This window comes from Triticum dicoccoides, chromosome 3B, assembly GCF_002162155.2.
Source record: "Triticum dicoccoides isolate Atlit2015 ecotype Zavitan chromosome 3B, WEW_v2.0, whole genome shotgun sequence".
NCBI classification, from domain to species: Eukaryota; Viridiplantae; Streptophyta; class Magnoliopsida; order Poales; family Poaceae; genus Triticum; species Triticum dicoccoides.
This window is the reverse complement of record NC_041385.1, coordinates 76,957,532-76,978,574: the sequence shown is the minus strand read 5'-3', so window position 1 is coordinate 76,978,574 and position 21,043 is coordinate 76,957,532. Positions and strand designations below refer to the sequence as shown.

Sequence of the window (21,043 nt, the reverse complement as noted above, 5' to 3'; positions counted from 1 at the left end):
GCCGTTTCGTGGACTATTGTTCATGGAGCTGCAATGATGTGGGAAGCGAAGACACATTGGCAGCTCATGACATGTTCTGTAATCTTTGCACAACATGATTGTTGAGGACAAGGGTGAAGGACATGATTTTGAGAAGCCCGGTGTTTAGGTCCGCCTCTCGGAACAAGAGACAAAGCATATTACCAACTTTCTTAAGGTGCATTAACAACTTCAAGATTAACATGTGCATATGCCATTTCTCAATGATCTTGTGGATCATATGTGTACCCATGCTGAAAATCACCTATGATTTTTATGTATCAATTATTCACTATGAACAAATTTTATGATTGAACTATGTTAGGACTGTACTTTTTCCTGTGATAATTAGAGGGCATCCGCGGACATATAGAGCCTGGATTTGCCAACTCAGGTTGTAGATGCTCTAACCATACGTGCACACGAAGAGCCTTTCAAGCAACATGCTACTCTCTCTGTAAAGAAATATATGAGTGTTTAGATTACAACTCTAGTGATCTAAAAGCTCTTATATTTCTTTACGGAGGGAGTACATGCATATTCCTTTCCCCTGAACTGACCAACTGACCAGAACGATGATGATCTACAGCAAGTGACATAAAAATGGGCTCTACTGCAGCAAGGACCAAGCCAGGCTTTATTGATCGCGCGGATATTTCCACCCCAAAATATAATTGACTTCCACATATTGGAGATGGATACCAGTTTGCAAAACATCTTATGCTCTCATCAAAAAAGTAAAAAGGATTACAGGAACTGCTGTGCAAAGAAGGAATAGCACAGGTTATGAACCGCCTAACATCCCAAGGCTCGACTATACACTCGAAACAATTCCACTTGTCTCAATAAGATTATCACTCACGGTATCATCATCATGAATTCTCTGGTGTAGCAGCAACTGGAAAATTTTCTCAGCTCAGACTGCAAAAGCAGCGCCCACCCAACAATAACAAGCCCACCTGAATCACTCACTCATTCTGCAAAAAGTTCAACACAGGTCAAATGATTAGCCAACAGATATTTCAAGAACACTTACGAGGGAAATCATGACAGGAATAGATCAAACAAATCAATGCAATGAAACATCTATAATTATTACCATAAGAAAATAGATAACACATGTGCGAGACGTGCAATACCTCCTTTGCCTTTTAGAATTAGGGCCTTCAACTGGGTCACGGCTATGTTGACGTGAATTCCTGGAATCACTTGGCCCATCCCTTGAACCGTTTGTGCTCTCAGGCACGGCAGCCTGCATTCAGTACTCGATGTTACAATACAAATACAAATAACTCGATATTATTTCTGAAGTTACTAACAGAAATAGGGATTGCATTTGCCTGTGAAGGAGTACTGCTGGTGTCTGCTGGGGTGCTTTGAGACTGGTTTTCAACCTGGGAGATATGTGGCATAATTTGCCTGACCAAGTTAGCAAAGCGTATCCCCTCGTCGCTGGCCACTGACGCTTCAGGTACTGCATGGTTTCTAGCATCTACCGGCTCAGCAGAAGCCGCTGGTGCATGCTGACTTGTACCGTTTGCTGGGGGATTTTCTCCAGAAAACAGTGATCCAATCCACTGGAGACTGTCCATCAACTGAGAAAAAGGACCCTGGCCATTCTGCTGACCATGGGAAGCCTGAGAACTGTTCCCCACATTGACCTCGACAGGATGTCCCAGATTACCTAAAAAAATCCATTCATGATTAAAGCCTTGTCTTTCGGAACACCAAAATGTCAACATGTGGACCAGAATACCGAATGAAGAATCATCAAGGAATGGCATGCAAAAGTAGTGCCAACTCAGGTAGAAACTAATCAGATTTAGTCAGATATTGCCCTCATATCCTAACAGCATTTGTTAAAATCATATATGGTCATACATATGGTAATGTCAGTTTTTTGTCAGAAAAAAAAGTTACCATCGGTTTGATCTCTTTAGGGGGGAAATCACCTAGCATTTTATTTTATGTTACAGATATTGGTTCAGGGTAGAAACTAGAAATGATTGTAAGCGTTTTTGTGTAAACATTCCCACCTGCAATATTCGGAAAAGTTCACATTCAGAAAGCAAAGCGACCACGCCATGATAATACTCAAGAAAAAAAAGCAACTTGTTGCCTGTCAGTGAACAGGCTAACAAGCACACCCACAATGTAAACCTATGGGACAGACTTCATTTGATGGCAGTTGTTACCATCGACATGGCACCCATATCCCTTTAACATCCCCTGCCTTCACAATATCATTCGAATCGATGAGAACTATGGTCCGAATCTGAGCTGCAGCCAGTCCAAAACTCCAAATATCTTCTCAAAAAACAACTGTCCAAATCCAACAAGGTATGAGGATCAGTGGGCATTGACAGGACCCAGGTTCAGGATTGCATTAGCCGTGAGTCTGCTAGAGGAACAAATTTTCAATAGCATAAATTGGGCCCCTAGAATATGGCGCCACCCAACCAGATTAAACCCCTAACAGAAACTCCAGATTTAAAGAACAAATAGCACAACAATTGAAAAGGACGAAAACAACACAGATGAAGTAAGGAAACTCATTCACCTGCTTCATGTGCTTGAGGTGGCTGAGGATTCGGTTGCAGATTAGCATGGGTGTCACTATGAGGTTCATTTGGAGTTTGACCATTTCGTGCACCGCTACCATTAGAATTTACTCTCTGATGAACTCTGGTTATCATTGGAATGATAACACCAACTCCTCCACTAGAAGAACCCAATGGAGAGCGACTGATGCCAGCAGGCACAGCACCAACTGTCCTAAGTGGCAATAGTCTAACTCCAGACCCAACAGCAAAAGGAGCACCACCTGCAACTCGTGCAAATGCTTCTCTAGCGTTTGAATGTGAAGCATTGCCAGTTCTATCTGTATGTTCTTGTGCTTGCTGTGCCCCAACCGATTCACTTGGGTTAGTACTGGCTACAGGCACAGACCCACCTAACATCCAAAAAGACTGGCATTTAACCATTATCATCAACCAAAATAACATCAGAAGGAAAAATGAACACGCCAGGCGGTTATCCCAGATGCATCAATTATTTATTTATTCTTTCAAGTACCGGAAGAGAGACCCATACAAGATATGCAAAAGAGATAAGTATTTATATCAGAAATAGGGGAGGGAAATCACAAGCCACAGGGACAGAAAAAACTCTCTCCTGATTCAATTATTTAACTTTAAATTGACACACCCTATTCTGCTTGTTCTGATCTATTTAATATGACAATACTACCTCAGCTCTAAATAATTCCCAATCCCAATATATGCTTGCAACTGGCACAAAGTTTAGTATAAAACCATAAATTGATAAAACCAATCCCAATCCGTGCTTACTAACTGCATCAAGTTTAGCATACCCCATAAATTGCTAAAAGCAAGCGTCATGAATTCTTAAATCTAACTCTGAATCAACACGCCCACCCTGCATGTTCTGATTGATATAATATACCAGATAAGACATCAAAGATCTAAACCACCCCCGATCTGCACTTCTAAACTGGCTCTTACAACAATTTGGTAATTTCAAACCATTATCAGCTAGAGGTTGTGATAAATGGAACTTTTAACTAACACATTCACCCTACATGTAACGATTACTCAGTCTGCTAAGTTAGGACTCCCGTCTACACAATATCAACACTGCTTGACTCTCAGAACTCGTGTTTCCACAGTTCCACCGTTAACTAACTTAAGGTATGATGATAGCTGAACAGACCTTCTGTACATAACAAAGCAAAAAATGAAATTCACACACCGATAATGCTCCAAAAGGAAAACTGAATCAACAGAGGAAAGCATTACTCACTTGTACGGATGTGGATATCAGCATCTCTTGGGTGCAGAACAGAGCCTTGCGAACCAAGACTAGAAAACATCTGACCCATTTGGACAGATCTTGGTCCTGGAAAAAACGGAACAGGCTGGACAGAAATTAGTTAGCAAATGGATAAACAGGATACATGCCTTCTCTATTTATTAATTCTAAATTAAGATTTTAAAACTCACAGGAACCATTAGAGGGTTTGGCCCAGATGGGGATATAAAAACAGCCGGTCCAGAATTTACAACCGCTTCTGACTGAAAATAGTAAATGGGTCAGTGCAGAAGTACAAATACAAAATCGTTTCCAATCTGAAATGAGGTAAACATAGTTGTCACAGAAACCTACAGGTGCGGGATTGATACGAAGCGTCATTGTGGTGCGACCAAGTTCTAGAAGTAATGAACCAAGACTCTGGAGGAGAACACCTTGTCTCATTGCACTCTGTTGAAGGTTCCTCCGTGTTGTGGAGTCACTTACATTCCCAAGATCTCCCAATTGCGTCGAGAGTTGCTAGAATGATAACATGATTTCAAATTCCAGACTTCAAACACAGGTAAGTGATGTAAAAATTGATAATCATAGTAACTTAATATATAAACAGCAAACTGAATCAAAAAGTAAACCTGTATCAGCCAAATACAAAAATTTCATACCGGAATCCTTAGACACATCATAACACACAATACATTAATTCAGCCCTTTATTCATATTGAAGTGCCACATCATAACACACAATACATTAATTCATTTTGACGCCGTGTTGAAGAAGTTAACACATTCAAACGTCAAATTCAGTTTTGTAGCTAAATAGGTTACTCAGTATAAACATAAAATCTTTTGTACAGCTCATTATCCAATTAAAATAAAACCAGGTGTACCAACATGGCATCATTTGAATAGCTGGAATTAAAATATATAATTATGAAAATATCTGAGGTCCGCTATCAAAGGGAATAGGCAAAGAACTAAATAAACGGCATTCCCAGCTGAACAAGAATAAACAAAAACAGCTTGCTAAAATGATAAGGACTACTAGCATTTTGCATCAGCTACTTGAAACCCAGAAGGCTTTGAAAAATGCAACTTACAGATAGCAATTCTCCAGCCAGGTCAACAAGAAGTTGTCTAGTAGAGTGCATGGTTTCAGCTAGCAATGCTGCAGTAGGAAGTACATGATGTGCAGAAGTTGAACCAGGCTGGTTTTCCTGGCTTTGTGTACCACCAGCATGAGCACTTCCTGCAGTTCCAGGGTCAATGTTACCCACCGTTTGTGCTGCAAAAGAAGAGAACTGGGGGTAAATATTCACAGAACAAACTACAAAATGGATGCTATCGCAGATTGAAAGCACAGTCAAACCATTTCCATTGAAGCCTTCCCTCCTAAACGAGTCCCTCATAAAGTTAATGTACTGAGAAATTGTACTCACGGAATCAGGGATGACCTGCAAAAGATAGAGTATGTTAGTGACAATGTGACATTACATCCTCACCAGGCGTGCAATGAGGATGAAAGACAAAGCAAAGATTTACATTTGGCATTGATGATCCAACTGCCGCTTCAGGGAAATGCAGAGAAGCCTGCTGTTGATCAAGTTCGACCCTGACATCATTTGGGAATGAAGATTGCATAGGTTCTGAAGGTCTGGTATCAGAAGGTGCTGATCCACCCTGGCATTAAAATAGTTAATCCCAAATAAGTTCCTGAAGATCTGATGTAAAGAAGTATTTTGAGTATGCTGGATTACCTGAACTTGTGGGCTGGTCAACATGCTCTGGAGAATCTGCCACAAGAAGAATAGATGCAATTTGAACAAAACCTCAGTCATATATGCTAAATATAGATATTCTTGAATTAGAACAAGTAGAATATAAGGAGCATGTTGAATTACCTGGGCTATGCTAGAGAATTCACTCCCCTGGTCCAAATCTACAGCCTCAAGCACAATACTGCGAACTGTGCGACCATGACGACGAGTTGAATTTGATACACTAGCTGAAATATTTTTGACAGTTCATAAAGGAACAGAAGTTATTTCCAATAAAAAAGAAGTTTGTATTCAGACTGAGAACATGGAAGTGTGAGTCCTAAGATACAAAATGAAATCATATTCCCTACTGTACTGTGCCTGGTTAGTCTACCTATGCCACAGGCTGTAACAATCTAAAAATAGTAACTGCGGATGTTTACAGATTATCATCCAAAACGACCATACGATGAGGGCAACAAGCTCACAGCTCAGAGTACTTGCAGAATGGTCAGATGAAACAGATCTTCAAGATGAAGAGTTTGAGTCTGACACAGAAGAACCAGAGGAGACGTCTTCGGAGGACACAGATTACGAGGATGATGAAGATGAAGTGGTGACTGGACGTACCTATGTGGATGAGGACTGATCCATGATTGTCATGGAATGGAATTGGAAGCATGCTTCTGATTGGCTGCTTGCGCAATTGACCGCAACATGCCATATCCTATTATTAGGATATGTCTGTTTGAACTGAACTGCAGTTTAGGCTTTTAGCTGCTATTTTGCTTGCTGTGTGAACCTTTTGCTATGGTGTGAACTGCATTTTAGATGCTATTTGAGTTACCTATGTATTTTGTTTCCTACTTTCCTGTGCATATTATTCAAAAACAGCCAAACTTTAAAAAACGCTTAAGCGCCCATTGCTCTAAGCTTTGGCCTTTTTGGTTCACTTAAGCTTGACGATTTTTTGAACATTACTATTTTGCAACTAAACAACCAGAACTGTATGTGCCAACAATCACAATGACACATAGGTCACAACACCTGCTTCACTGCACCGTTATAGAATGGTCACTAGCTCTGTCCAGACACAACAAAAACAAGAATAACATAATGCAAGAGATGCAACATATAGCACAAACTCCAGTTATGATTAGAAAACTATTTCCAACTGAAGAAGCTTACAAAGTATTCAAGCACTCCAAACTAAAAAAGAAAAATAGCACAGATACAAAGATAGCCATGCATGTTAAAAAAAATGTTTCAATCAGCAAAACATTCATACTGTACAATTGAAAAACTCCACATACCTTCATTTCCTGCATTTCCTGATGCAGCTGGCTGGCCTGGTTGTCTAACAACAAGATGCAATGTATGGCCATCTTCAACATCTAAAAACTACTGTTAAGGAGTAACATTTACAGGGTTGAATCTAAATACAACTTGACACACGACACATATACCATTTTGTTGGCATGCTACAATGGAGACTTTAGTTGGGTTTTAGGAACTTCTCATGACAGGAGTGAAGACATGAGCAAAGTATTCATATTCATGGCTTTGCATAATGGTACAGACTGAAACATAAAAGGAAAGAAATTTGCTGCTGCAACAGAAACCGCAACCATGTTAAAAGTGTATACCAAAACAATTCCAAATGGAGCGTCATAAATCCCCAACAATGTGACTAACATCCTCTAAAAATCTTGTACTAATGATAAAAAACTGTAATGGAGTAAATATTCCATTATAATACTCAACATTAACCTGATTTTCTTATGATATTGTTCGTTCGCAATGGGTGAATATTTAATGGCAAACAGACAGACATATTATGCATTGGATAAAAGATCCAGGCAGAGGCAAGGGAATGGGCATTGGCAGGCGTTGCATGTGTCCAACAGCTTTTGCAAGTATGGAGAATGTAACATGAGGGCTGAGTTGTCTGGCATTCATAACCTGGATCCTAGACTTCTAATGTAACTATCTCATTTCAATAATTGCATCGAGAAACAAAGCTTTGCATTTTCTCAAGAAAAAATAATGTGCACTGGATTGCATCTAATGATAACCTCCGCCAGAAATGACGTCCATTGATCAAGTAAACAATATTTAAGACAAGAAATATAAGAATGCAAGTCAAAAGTACATGAGGATACGATAAGCAGAGAGAAGTTCATCATCCTTCAAGACTCTCCCACGACAAATCAGACGTTGTTGTTCAGACAATACTCCAGTTACGGTAGCTATTTTGTCCTTTAGCAGAGGAATTGGCACCTGTAATGGGACAAAAGATTAACAAAGATTACACGATTTGACATGTTTTGAGAAAATAGGAATAGAACCCACTATTTGAAAAATATTTCAGCGCATCGTCTATTTTCAAGGCTTTAAGAAGGATGAAAGGAGGCAAGGCCTATGCTAAGATACCACGGAATGTCATGTGGTGGGCCTTGAAGAAACACAAAGTCCCAAGAAAGTATATTACCCTCATCAAGGACATGTACGATAATGTTGTGACAAGTGTCCGAACAAGTGATGGCGACACTGATGACTTTTAAAATAGGACTGCACCAAGGGGCCTAAATTGATGTGCATGATGTTAATTGAGCCTAGAAACGTGTACGCCTTGGTCCCTGCGCTTTGGCCCTGGGGGCCAAAAAACCCGGAGGGGGGTAGTACTATTAAAGGGGAGTTGGCAAGTTCGCATCGCTTCCAAGGTTTCGACCCTTTCTTCCATTCTCTCCAATGTAATCCCCTCCCACCTGGTATTTACGATTTTCTTCCTAAAAACCGCATGCACATTAACTCAATCCCCCCTCTCCTCGATCCCCCTCTCCCGCGTCCTGCATTAACTCAATCAAATCAAATCTTTACCAAAACCTCAACTAAATCAAAACTTTCTTTGCCTTCCCCTACCCATACCCAAATCAAATCTTACCAAAACCTCAATAAATTAGAACTTTCTTTGCCTTCCCCTACCCCAAACTCCAATCAAATCAATTCTTACCAAAATCTAGAATATGATGGGTGTAAGATTTATGTCAGACACGATTGATGTTGAAACACTAGAAAATGTATGCCCCCGTTGCAACAACACACGGGCAATTAGCTAGTAGAAAGTTAGTTGTGGAGACAGACTTTAGGCTTAGTAGAACCAAAACTGAGTACATAAGTGGTGGGTTTCCTCGGTATCATGGTTGGTAATGGCCCTAGAACAGAGGTTCGTTCATAGAAGGTGAGTACAGCTCCAAGGGACAAGAGTCGAACGGCACATGGCCACGGCACCAGGGATGAGGAAGAAAAGGTTCAGGACAGACATTGGATCTTTACTAGTTTATGACCATTCTTTCATAATCAGTACAGGATACATGTTGTCCCTTTTAAAAAGACGCGACTTGATGCCTAAAATAGAATCCCAACTTTCCTAACAAATCATATCTTTATCTTCCGAATTAAACCAATCTCTTTCAAAATTAAACAGATATCCATACTGACCAAATAGCCTACTATCATCATCTCCACTATTAATTGACTACAAACATATGGCACTATTCACATGAATAGTAATGGACTAGTGGACAACTGCTATAAAAAATACTCCCTCCGATCCAATCATGACTTTAGTTCAGCTTTAGTTCAAATTTGAACTAAAGCCACGACACTTTTTTTGGATCGGAGGGAGTATCATTTATGCAGCAAAGGCATCATCCCATATGGAGCACAGGACGTGGTGCTTCATTCCTGCTGTGAGAAATGCTTGGGACACGAAAGGCATCGACAATCTAGCATAGTCGACCTGATTACTTAGTACTCCTTTCAATGTGTGCAGCTCTGTGCTGATCCTCACTGTAGAGGGGGCAGGCTGAACACATTCAGACTGCAATTCAAAAAATATCTAAGCAAGTCAGAATCACTCCTAGGGTTCACCCAGCATACACTTATCTTATGACACATATAATTTCGTTGGACATCATTTTACTGAGCAGATGCCTTGAGCAAAACTTCCTCAAAAATATATGTTCTGGAAAAAGCACTCAATAAACTAAGAAAATATACCATAGGGACAGTATGAGATCTTTTTGAGAAAATTCTGAATCATACACCATAAGAATCCTAGGAACAACACATAACGCTACCAAATCAAGATAATCTTAGATAATAAGAGGGAGAGGGACTAGTTGCAACTTCTAATGTTTGGCATAGAGGCATAATATCAAATGGCATCCAGCTAACACAATGCTTAATGAAATGCTGGTGTGTTCTCAAAATTACTTAAGGGATTAGAAGAAATTTGCAACAGTAATTTCACTGAGAAAAAACAGGAGGAAGTTGCAGGAATCAGACCGATTGTGAACAAAAATTGCATGGAAACAGCCAAGTATTTCCAGAGTACAGCAGAAAACCACACAGACAACGCAAACAACACATTGTGTGTTCCAAGAGAACAACTTTATAACCATAGTTTATGATATGAGCATGCATTATCAACTTACACATTTATTCACGCGCAAATTGTATGTTTGGGAATCCAAAGTCTTGATTTTGATCTCTATTGTAGTCTCGGAACCCTCAGCACAGTGTGACATTTGCACATCTGAAGAATTACACTCCATAATCTCCTGCAATGATGACAGAAACAGAGTTACTAGAAATGCCAACCGACAATTTGATCATGTGAAGTGTGAGTTTATTCATCCAATGGACCAGTGGAACGGAATCAAGCAAGATCCTTTTCACATGTAAACCTGAATGAAAGTGCACTGGAAAAATCATTCAGCGAGTACTCGACAAAAAACAGTCATCATTATATTGTCACAATATATCCAATCTACGGCAAGTACTCATCCAATACAAAAATCGGGGAAAAATTGAACAGACGGAGGATGCAAGAGGGAGGAGGGAGGAGGGTGAGGGGGGAGGACGGGGGACGGAGGGCTACCTGCCTATGGGCTGGTCGCCGGCGTAGCTCCGGGCGGCGGCGTTGCTGGGCGGGAGAGGGAGGCGCTGCTGGGCTCCTGTTCCGGCCGCGGGGCAGCGGAGGCTTCGGCCGGCTGGGCACGCCGCGGCGGAAGGCCGGCAGTAGCGGCGGCGGGCCGGCGGCGACTAGGAACCCTAGCGGTCGCGCTCGGGTAAAAGGCCTCTTTCTCTGTCTCTCTGGTCGTTCGATCGGGAGGGAGGCGCCCTCTTGGTTCGCTCGCTCCAGCGAATAGGGCTGCAATTATCCCCCCTAGAAGGGCCGAAGACCCGCACGCCGAGGGCCTCCTCGCGACAGCCATTCCTGGCCGTTAGATCACCACACAAAGAACTATGGTACGTCCGATTGGGCTGGTATCTACTTTTTTTTAACATAGGGCTGGTATCTACTTTGTTTCACTACCGCGGCGCCCGCTTGTTCCCGACTCCCGACCGACGCTACGCATCAGCGAGGTGATAATTGGATCAGATCAGATCGGATGCCTTGACAGCCGTTGGATGGCGCGGGAGCCCCGGCTTTGCAAAATGGATCATATTGCGCTCGGGTCTTTGCAAAATGAGTCGTGTTGCGCTCTTGTCTAACCGTTTTCTACCGTTGCAACAGAGGTGATGTTATGATGACCACTCTGTAACACCGATGGCGTTGCGAACGCTGACCCTATCTGCAATAGAGATGATGTTTTGGTGCCCACTCTGCAATCGATCGTGTTGCAACGTTGCCCCCTATCTGTAGCGTAGGTGATGCTGCGATGGCCACTCTACAACACCACGGCGCCCATGACCACTCCAGAAGCATGTTGTTGTCGTTGTCGTTTCACCGTCGCCATTGCAGCACGGTGGTGTAGAAAAAACGCTCACAGGTTGCAGCCTCCTCCCTCTGGCTTACCGTACCGGGCATGGTCACGCGGACAACTTTGCCCTCGCCGATGGGATCAAGCACTTGGGGAGAGGCATTGCGTGGCCGAGGTAGGGATGAGACGGCGACGTGACGGGACTGGATGGTCACGGCGAAAGTCAGAAGAAGAGAAAGTGTGTCCCATGGCGGAGAGTCGAGAGGGGATAGAGCAATGGAGAGTGTCTCCATGGTCGAGGGAGAATGTAGTAGAAGAGAAGGATGGTCAGTGTGTGGGTCAGCTTTGTGGGGACATGTGGCACACGCAGGAGGCGTCCGCCGCAGACCGCTACAAGCATTTGTGTTTGTCCACATATGCTTGCAACAAGGTCCATGTTGCAAACTAGGTGGTTCGTTCATGTTGCACCTGCGTCGTACGATCAACATTGGTTCAGGCGCCCACGGAGACAACTGATGTGTGACAGTCATCATTCAGTTGAGGGGAAGCTTTTCCCTTTGTTCCCTAATTGCTATTGGGCCCACTTTCTACAAGTCATGCCGAAACTCATGCACCGGGGTAACTCTCTATCCCTCTCTCCTCCCGATTTTTCCTAACTTCATGATTTCACATCTCTGTCGCCCTTCCATCGGTGACCACCGCTAGGCATTGCGCTGCTTCTTCATCATGCCATCTCATTCTTCAACCTTCCCATGCACTCTTCAACCCTTCTTACGCTTATCCCTCCTCCTTAGACGCCATCCCTCGGCCGCCTCCGTGTTGTCCTCCCTCCCAGCTTCTGCATATATACCTGCCCTGTGAGCCATGCATCATCGACAAACAAGTCGGACATTGAACCACCCTACGTGATGGAGACCTTCCTTCGTGTGTCTTTACTTTGACATACAAAAGCCTTTCCCGCACTCTCCTTCTCACCATGTTCTCAACAGCAATAGTTCGCATGTTCGTTTTCCCGCAAACCGAAAGCAAGCCAGGAGGCTTTGTGAGAGTCTGGACCTCGGCCACGCAGGACTCCGACACCATGCGCACCCAAAATCGAGTCTAAGCCCGCTCATTTGTGGCATCCTACTATGTTTCGTTGCTAACCCCCCCCCTTTCCCTCCCTCTTCACTCTAATCGACGTCACCTAATATGTCTCCAACGTATCTATAATTTTTTATTCTTTCATACTATTATCTTATCATTTTTGTATACTTTATATGCCATTCTATATCATTTTGGGAACTAAGCTATTAACCTAGTGCCCAGCGCCAGTTTTTTGTTTTTGTCTGTTATTTTGTTTCACGGAAAATCAATACCAAACGAAGTTCAAATACAACGAAACTTTACGATGATTTTTTCTAAACCATAAGGGACACTAGAAGTCTCAGGAGGAGACTAGATGATGTACGCGAGAGCCACAAGCTCACATGGTGCCACCTCAGCTTGTGGGTCCCACGTAACTCCATTTGACCTAAATCCACTTCTGTAAATTCCCTAAAATCCCAAAAACGTCATAGCGAGACCCGAAACAATTATTCCGCCACCACAAGGCTTTGTTGTTCCGCGATCTCTTATGGAGGCCTCCCTCACTACTCTGCCGGAGGAAGAATCGACCACGAGGGCTTCTACATCAACCTTGTTGCACCTCCAATGATGTGTGAGTAGTTTCTACAGGACACATGGGTACACAATGATTCTCTCTCTCTCTCTCTCTCTCTCTCTCTCTCTCTCTCTCTCTCTCTCTCTCTCGTTCGTTATGATCTTCAATACAATGTTCTCTTCGGAGATCAATATGATGTAATTCTTTTGTGTAATGCGTCTGTTGGGATCCGATGAATTGTGGGTTCATGATCAGATTATTCACTGAAAGTAACTGAGTCTTTTCTGAACTTTATTATGTATGATTTCTATAGCTATGTAATGTTTTCCTATATATGAGTTGTCTTTGGCCAAGTTAATTAGTAGATCTTTAGTGGAAGTGGTGCATAGTAGTAGGTTCAATCTTGCGGTATCCTCACCTCGTGACAGAAAGGGTAGCGAGACACGCATTTGTATTGTTGCTACTAAGAATAAAATGATGGGTTAGGTCATATTAGTTGATCTTATTTTGTCTACATTATGTCATCATACTCCATACATTACTCTGTTTGTTATGGACTTAATACATAGAGAGGCAAGATATAGAAGCGCTCTCAAAGTGGAGTAATAGTAGTAGATGCAGAATCGTTTCGGTCTACTTGTCACGGACGTAATGCTTGTATACATGATCATGCGATGAATAACATCATGATTATGCGCCTTTCTATTAATTGCCCAACAACAGTTTGTTTACCCACCGTATGTTATCTTAATGAGAGAGATGCCTCTAGTGAAAACTATGCCCCCCGGGTATATTTTAACCATATTACAAAACCAAAAAATACTTTGCTGCAATTTATTTACTTTTATTTTACTTTGTTATTTATCCATCGTCTACTACCAGATTTGATCCTTGTAATTAACGAGTATAAGGGGATTGACAACCCTCTTGCTCACGTTGGGTGCAAGTATTTGCTCTTGTGTGTGTAAGTACCCTCTTGCCCGCTGTCGCCGTGCATGCACATGCTGCCTAGGCAAAGCAATACTAACCTCCCTACATCTACGCCGCCAAGCAGCTCGGCCCGAAGTCCCCGACCTCTGCCATTGGGGGCATGCGTCGTATTTGCATCAACGTCAACACGACACCGCTCCATTTCGCAGACTCGCCATTGTCGCAGCTTGTCCAGGCATGTATACCAGGTGTGGATCAACTCAGTGCCCGCTCTCTATTCATGGGTATGTCTCCACCGGGCGAGATGGAGTATGGCAACAAAGACATGCGATTGTTGGAGATGGTCCGCGGCGACGGAGGCTGCTACGGGGACAAGCAAGTGGATGACTCGGAGCCGACGGTGCACCCATAGTAGCATGGCACGTACACCCAACAACCAGATTCATACACTGGCCAGCAAAAGCAGGATAGTGATGGTGACCTTGATCCAGAGGAATGGCCGATCGATCAAAGAAGGGGGTAGAGGAGAAAACTGCAACATGAGGGAGGACGAATTGTTGTGCGATGCGTGGTTGGTCTCCTGTGCGTGCAGCTTGTTCTTGAAGGTGGAGAAGAATTGTTGTGCGATGCATTGTTCGTTGAAGTTTAATGGGGCACTCAAGTGGCAACTATCCGTTGCCAACTCTACCAAGACTGCTAGCATCAGTAGTTGGGAAACATAGTAGAGAACAAAATAAATCGTACTACGATTTTGATCCCAAGAACACTAGGAAGATGCACTAGAGATTTAGATCAAATCGTTACCAACTTCGAGTTGTAGTGGAAGAATGGTTGGTGTAGATTGTTGATTAAGTCCTCAAACTGCTCAAGAACGATCCCTGGAATCAAAGACCGAAAGCACGACCTCTCTACGGATTACACACGTTCAGGCTGTCTGATCCGGCAGCGCTTCGCTGTTCAGATCTAATCGCTGTTGCATAATTAGAGGAGGGAGAAGAGAACCTCATGGGGCTTCTCTATTATGAGGATTAGAGGGAACTAGAACTAACACTAATCTAGATCAAGTCTAAATTAGAACTAGATCTACTAGACGAAACTAGAGAGAACTTGTACATGCAAAGGCCAAAAATCTCTAATATATATAAGTGTAAGGGAGAGGGGGAGAGTGGCATACTTGGGGAAGGGGCACCCCTCCTCCTACGCCGACCAAGGAAGGAGGCAAAGTCCAACTCCACCTCCCAATTCGACCTCCCCTAGGGCTGTAAATGTTTTGCTTTATTTGGTCCACTATACAGAAATCATAAAACTGTCATGCCAATGGAAAAAATACCATGCCAAAAAAGTAAAATTGTTATCTTCTTAATAATAAAACCGCCATCATGTTCAAAATAAAAATGCCTTGCCAATAATAATAATAATTCCATGATCTCAATAATAAACTGCCATCAAATTAATAATAAAATTGTCACCCTCATAATAAAAAGATGCCATGTTATTAAAAGAAAAATGCCATGCTCTTAATCATAAAGTTGTCATCCTCTTAGTACTAAAAAAAGGTCATGTTACTAATAACAAAAATGTCATGCTCTTAATAATAAAAATTTCATCCTCTTAATAATAAAAATTTCATCCTCTTAATAAAATTTCATGTACTGATTATAAAATTTCATGCTCTAAAAACATTGCCACGTGAGATTTTTAAAAAAAAATAGAAATTGCCATGCTACATATAAGATGCACATAGTAAGTAGGAAAAAACCTCTAAAAATTAGGATTTTTGTTCTTTAAAAAATGGAACAATCAAGATTTTTGAAGAAAATAAATAATAATAATAATAATAATAATAATAATAATAATAATAATAATCAAAATCAAAATCAGAAAAAAAAACTTTAAACACACGTAGAAGTATAGTGGTAAGTGCACCTGCCCTCCCTACGAGAGGTGGTGAGTTCGTACCCCATCTAGCACACCTTCATCATAGAATTTTTGGAGAAAAAGCACCTTTGGCCAGGAAAAAGCTGACAGGTAACGACTCTAGCAATAATATGTGGCGCCGGTTCTGCGCCGAGATTCGTGCGGAGGTAGGGAAGCCGTTCACGAGGGTTGTTCCCTTTGCTAACATTTTTGAATACATGATAAAAAATCATCATTTTTAAATACATGCTCAACAATTTTATAAACATTATAAACATTTTTTAAATGCTCGATTAACATTTTTCAATTACTTATCCGCTATCTTTCAAATGCTTGACTACATTTTTCAAATGCATGATTATATTTTGCAAAGACACCAATTTTTGAAAAAGTGAACATGATTCCAACACTAACTTTTTTCAAAATTCTAAATATTTTATGAAAACACAAATATTTTTGAATAAAATTACGAATTTTGTATTGAAATGTCAAACATTTTTGAACAATTATTTACATTCCACACTTTTTTTAAACTGTGAACAATTTTTGAAAAACACAAAAAAATTGGAATTCTGAACAAAATTTCAAATTCCAAACATTACTCGAAAATTGTGAAAACAAATTAAATAATAACAATGTTTTGTTAACTTTATTTGGAAAACACATAAAAACTTAAATTCAAAACTTAATGTAAAATGTGAAATTAATATGGAAATACGAACATTTTTTCTTAAATCTGAAACATTTTTCGAAATTCAAATATTTAAAAAAAAGACAAGAAAAGAAGAAAGAGACGGATAAAACAAAAAACAAAACCTGTTAAAACCTAGTGAAAAAACATTAGAAAATAAAACAACAACTGCTCAGGACCCTTCGACGGAGTTGAAAGTTCCCAAAACCAGATAAATATTGTGTCCTGCCGTGCGTTTTGTTTGCAGTTACGTCCATTAGCACAGTCACAAAAGAATTGAGTAGAGATAAAGGGACCGTGCGGGATTTGTTCCTAGGTCCTCCTGGTTATAGCGTAGTGCTACTCTATTATTCTAATAGGGGGCAACCAACTTGAACAAAAAGACCTGGGTTTTCACATGCTTTCTAGGGCTTCTTGTTTTTCTTCATTTCTTTCTCCCTTTTCACGGGTTTCTTTCTTTCTTTGTCGGGTTTTAATAGCTTTTTTCTTCTCTGTTTATTTTTCTTTGGTTTTCTTTGTTTCTTTTTGGTTTTGTCTGACTTTCCTTTTGTTTTTCCTGAGTTTTCATTCTTTTTCTACACATTTTTGGTACATATGTAATATATTTTTCTAATACATGTTTAACATTTCTTAAATACCTGGTCAATATTATTTGAATACATGGTCGATATTTTTTCATACACATTTAACATTTTTAAAATATTTTTTCAACAATTTTCTCAACTGCTTGAGTAACAATTTTATGTACATCATAAAAAAATCATTAGTTTTTAATACATGGTCAATATTGTTTGTATACACATTTAACATTTTTCACCCTCGCATTTTGTTCAAATGCTTGATTGACATTTTTTAAATACTTGTTTCACATTTTTTTCAAATGTTTGATTAACATTTTTATATACATGATCAAGTTCTTAATACATGGTCAAATATTTTCATATACACATTTAACATTTTTTTAATGCTTGATTATATTTTTCCAAATACTATTCCACATTTTTTCAAATTATTGATTAACATTTTTGAATACATTATTAAAAAATCATCATTTTTTAGTACATGGTAAACAATTTTATAAACATTATAATTTTTTTAAAATGCTTGATTAACATTTTTCAATTACTTATTCAACATTTTTCAAATGCTTGATTACATTTTTCAAAGACAAGTTTAATTATTTTTTTCTCAATACATGATCCATATTTCTTGTATAGACATTCAATATTTTTCAAGTACAAGTTAATATTTTGATTACATGGTCACCATTTTTTATTTACACATTTAACAATTTTAAAATACAATTTTATCATTGTCTGAGCACTTGTTCAACATTTTCTTCAAATGCTTGGATTAACATCTTTATATACGTGGTCTACATTTTTTCTATACACATTTCACATTGTATTTTTTTCTATGCATGAGAAACCTTTTTTCTATACACATTAGACATCTTTTAAATGTTTGATTAACATGTTTTGAAATGTTTGTAGAGTATTTTTTGTAATATAGAATATCTAGAAATATAAATAATGTAAACAGAAATAAAAAACGTAAAAAAATTGAGAATATGGCATGTGGCCTGTGATTAGCGGTGCGATGGGCCGGCCCAATATGGAGCTTGCCTTCAGCGAGACTTCCTCTCATCTCGCTGTAGGCGAGACATATCAACGCCCAGGATTCACCTCATGCCTTGTATGTATATGGCTTGGAGTCGTACATTGATGGGTTGCTTATACGAGGGTCTCATCTATTCCGCGTTCCTCCTATGAACAGATATTAGCCCAAATCAAACCCAACAAGGCAACAACGGAGATGAGGACAAATCGATCGGCATGGTTTCGACAACAAGGAGAGTACATTTCCCTCATACTTGGGAAACACAGTAGAGAAAAGAAAATCATCATACGATCATGACCCTAGGAATACTACGAAGATGCATTAGAGGTTTAGAACGAACCGTTACCAACTTCGAGTTGCAGCGTAAAAATAGTTGGTGTAGATTGTTGATGAAGTCCCTCGAACCGTTCAGGAATGATCCCTCCAATAAAAGACTGAAAGCACAACCTCTTTGTGGATTACACGCATTCAGGCTGTCCGATCCGGCGGCGCTTCGCCGTTCAGAGCTAGTTGTCATTGCATAATTAGAGGAGGGAGAAGTGAACCTCATGGGGCTTCTCTATTACGAGGATTAGAGGGAACTATAACTTGCAGTAATCTAGATCAAGTCTAAATTAGAACTAGATTAATTAGAGAGAAAACCTGTATCTGCAAAGGCCAAAAACCTCTAGTATATAGCTGTAAGGGAGAGGGGGAGGGGTGGCTGAATTGCGGAAGGGGCACCCCTCCTCCAGCGCCGACCAGGGGAGGAGGTGGAGTCCAACTCCACCTCCCAATCCGGCCTTCCCCAGGGTTGTAGATGTTTTGCTTTATTTGGTCCACTACGCAAAAAAATCGTAAAAATGTGATGTCAACGGAAAAAAAATACCATACCAAAAAGTAAAATTGCTATCCTCTTAATAATAAAATCACCATCCTGCTCAAAATTAAATTGCCTTGCCAATAATAATAAAAATTCCACGATCTCAGTAATAAACCCCCATCATATTAATAATAAAGCTGGCACCCTCCAAGTAATAAAATGCCATGTTATTAAAAGAAAAATGCCATGCTCTTAATCGTAAAATTGTCATACTCTTAGTAATAGAAAATGTCATGTTACCAACAACAGAAATGCCATGTTCTTAATAATAAAACTGTCATCCTCTTCATAATAAAAATGCAATATACTGATTATAAAAATTACATGCTCTAAAAATAAAACTGCCATTGAGAAAATTAAGAAAATCTAGATATTGCCATGCTACATATAATAAAAATGCACATATCAAGTAGGACCCCCCCCCCCCTTTTAAAATAGGGACTTGTTCTTTTAAAAATGAAAAAACGAGATTTTTGAAGGAAATAAATCAATAATAATAATAATCAAAACATAACAAAATTATTCTTTAAATACGTATAGAAGTTTGATCGCACTTGTTCACAACCATCCACTTAGTATAGTGGTAAGTGCACCCGCCCTCTCTACTAGAGGTGGTGAGCTCGAACCCCATCTAGCACACCTTCATCATGAAACTTTTGGAGGAAAAACACCTTTGGCCAGGAAGCACCTAACAGGTAAGGACTATTGCAATAATATATGGTGTTGGCTCTTCGCTGAGATTCGTGCAGCGGCAGGGAAGCAGCACCGGGTTTGGCCTCCTTGCGAACGATCGCCAGATAGCATTTCTGATTATAAAAGTTCACTGGAAGTACAAAGCATCTTATCTTAAATCTTAAACATAATAAAAATAGATCGAGATTCTCTACTACCGCTAGAACGAGCCTCCGACGCTTCGCTCTCGCCGCTCCCCTGCCGGAGTCGGCTTGACTTTGTTGATAACACTCGAGAAGTCTTCGCGCACGTGCCCTAAGGACCAGCGCCTTGGAACTGCAGTTGTCACCGTTGAACCATTGTATAGATCTGAAGCACCTGACACTAAAATTCGCCACATGACGAGAAACCCTAACCTCATCGCCATAAGGAGACGACAAAAATCTACATCAAAGCTCGGTCGACTACGTCCACCAGGAGAACTCGAGGAGGATCAGAGTCCGAAAGACAAACTCAAAGCTAAAGCGCCGCCATTCGTCCAAGCGTCGCACTTGCGAGGACTTAAAAAGTCCTAACCTAAAGTAATAACCAAAGTGGAGGCACCGAGATTTTCCTCCATGCCATCGGTGCCGGAGCGACAAGTAGAGAGGAGACGAATCCACATGCTCGATGACGAATCCTAGAGGGGAGAGTTTGCTCTAACCGCTTAGGGTTAGGGGAGGAAACAAGAGGAAGTCTTCAACATGGTGCCCGACCTTGGCTAGCCCATTAGATCCTCACTACACGAAGTAGCGTACACCGTTTCTGTTTTCTTTTCCAGCATATTCATTGGTTTTTAATCAGTGTAGAGTGACCCTTCTAGCAATGTTTTTTCTAAAAATATGAACAAATCTTGAAACCTGAGAGCAGCTCTTGAAAAAGTGAACATGATTGAAACACTAACTTTTTTTTTCAAAATTCTAAACATTTTACGAAAACACAAAGATTTTTTGAAAAATTATGAATGTTGTCTTGAAATTTCAAACATTTTTGAACAATTTCTTACATTCCAAACATTTTTAACATTGTATTTTTTTTTTGAAAAACACAAACAATTTTTCCGAATTGTGAATAAAATTTCAAATTCCAAACATTACTTGAAGATTGTGAAAATAAATTAAATAATATGATTTTTTAGGAAAACATGTGAAAATTTAAATTCCAAAATTTATTGAAAATATGAACTAAATAAGGAAAATACGAACATTTTCAGAAAACACAAACATTTTTTCTGAAATCTGAAACATTGTTCATACATTCAAATATTTTAAATATATATAAATAAGAAGACAAGAA

General features: G+C 40.1%; 1 protein-coding gene across 4 annotated transcripts; it reads right to left on the bottom strand.

Moving 5' to 3' along the window:
* Nucleotides 1–632: 632 nt before the first annotated feature.
* On the bottom strand, nt 633–10,764 carry LOC119274816 (ubiquitin-like domain-containing protein CIP73). 4 transcript variants are annotated; one of them, XM_037555539.1, is made up of 16 exons: nt 10,549–10,764; nt 10,103–10,228; nt 7,766–7,883; nt 6,917–6,997; nt 5,748–5,851; nt 5,604–5,639; nt 5,389–5,526; nt 5,216–5,300; nt 4,947–5,131; nt 4,204–4,368; nt 4,041–4,112; nt 3,841–3,955; nt 2,579–2,971; nt 1,359–1,702; nt 1,118–1,270; nt 633–995 (listed from the first exon to the last, which is right to left on the bottom strand). In XM_037555539.1, exons 2-16 carry the CDS (start codon nt 10,220–10,222, stop codon nt 987–989), a joined length of 2,118 nt encoding a protein of 705 aa, XP_037411436.1. In that variant the 5' UTR covers nt 10,223–10,228; nt 10,549–10,764; the 3' UTR covers nt 633–986. The 4 variants fall into 4 exon arrangements, with proteins under 4 accessions (XP_037411436.1, XP_037411434.1, XP_037411435.1 ...); XM_037555537.1 differs by having other exon boundaries at nt 10,553–10,680; XM_037555538.1 differs by having other exon boundaries at nt 1,158–1,270; nt 10,549–10,675.
* Between the last annotated feature and the right edge of the window lie 10,279 nt (nt 10,765–21,043).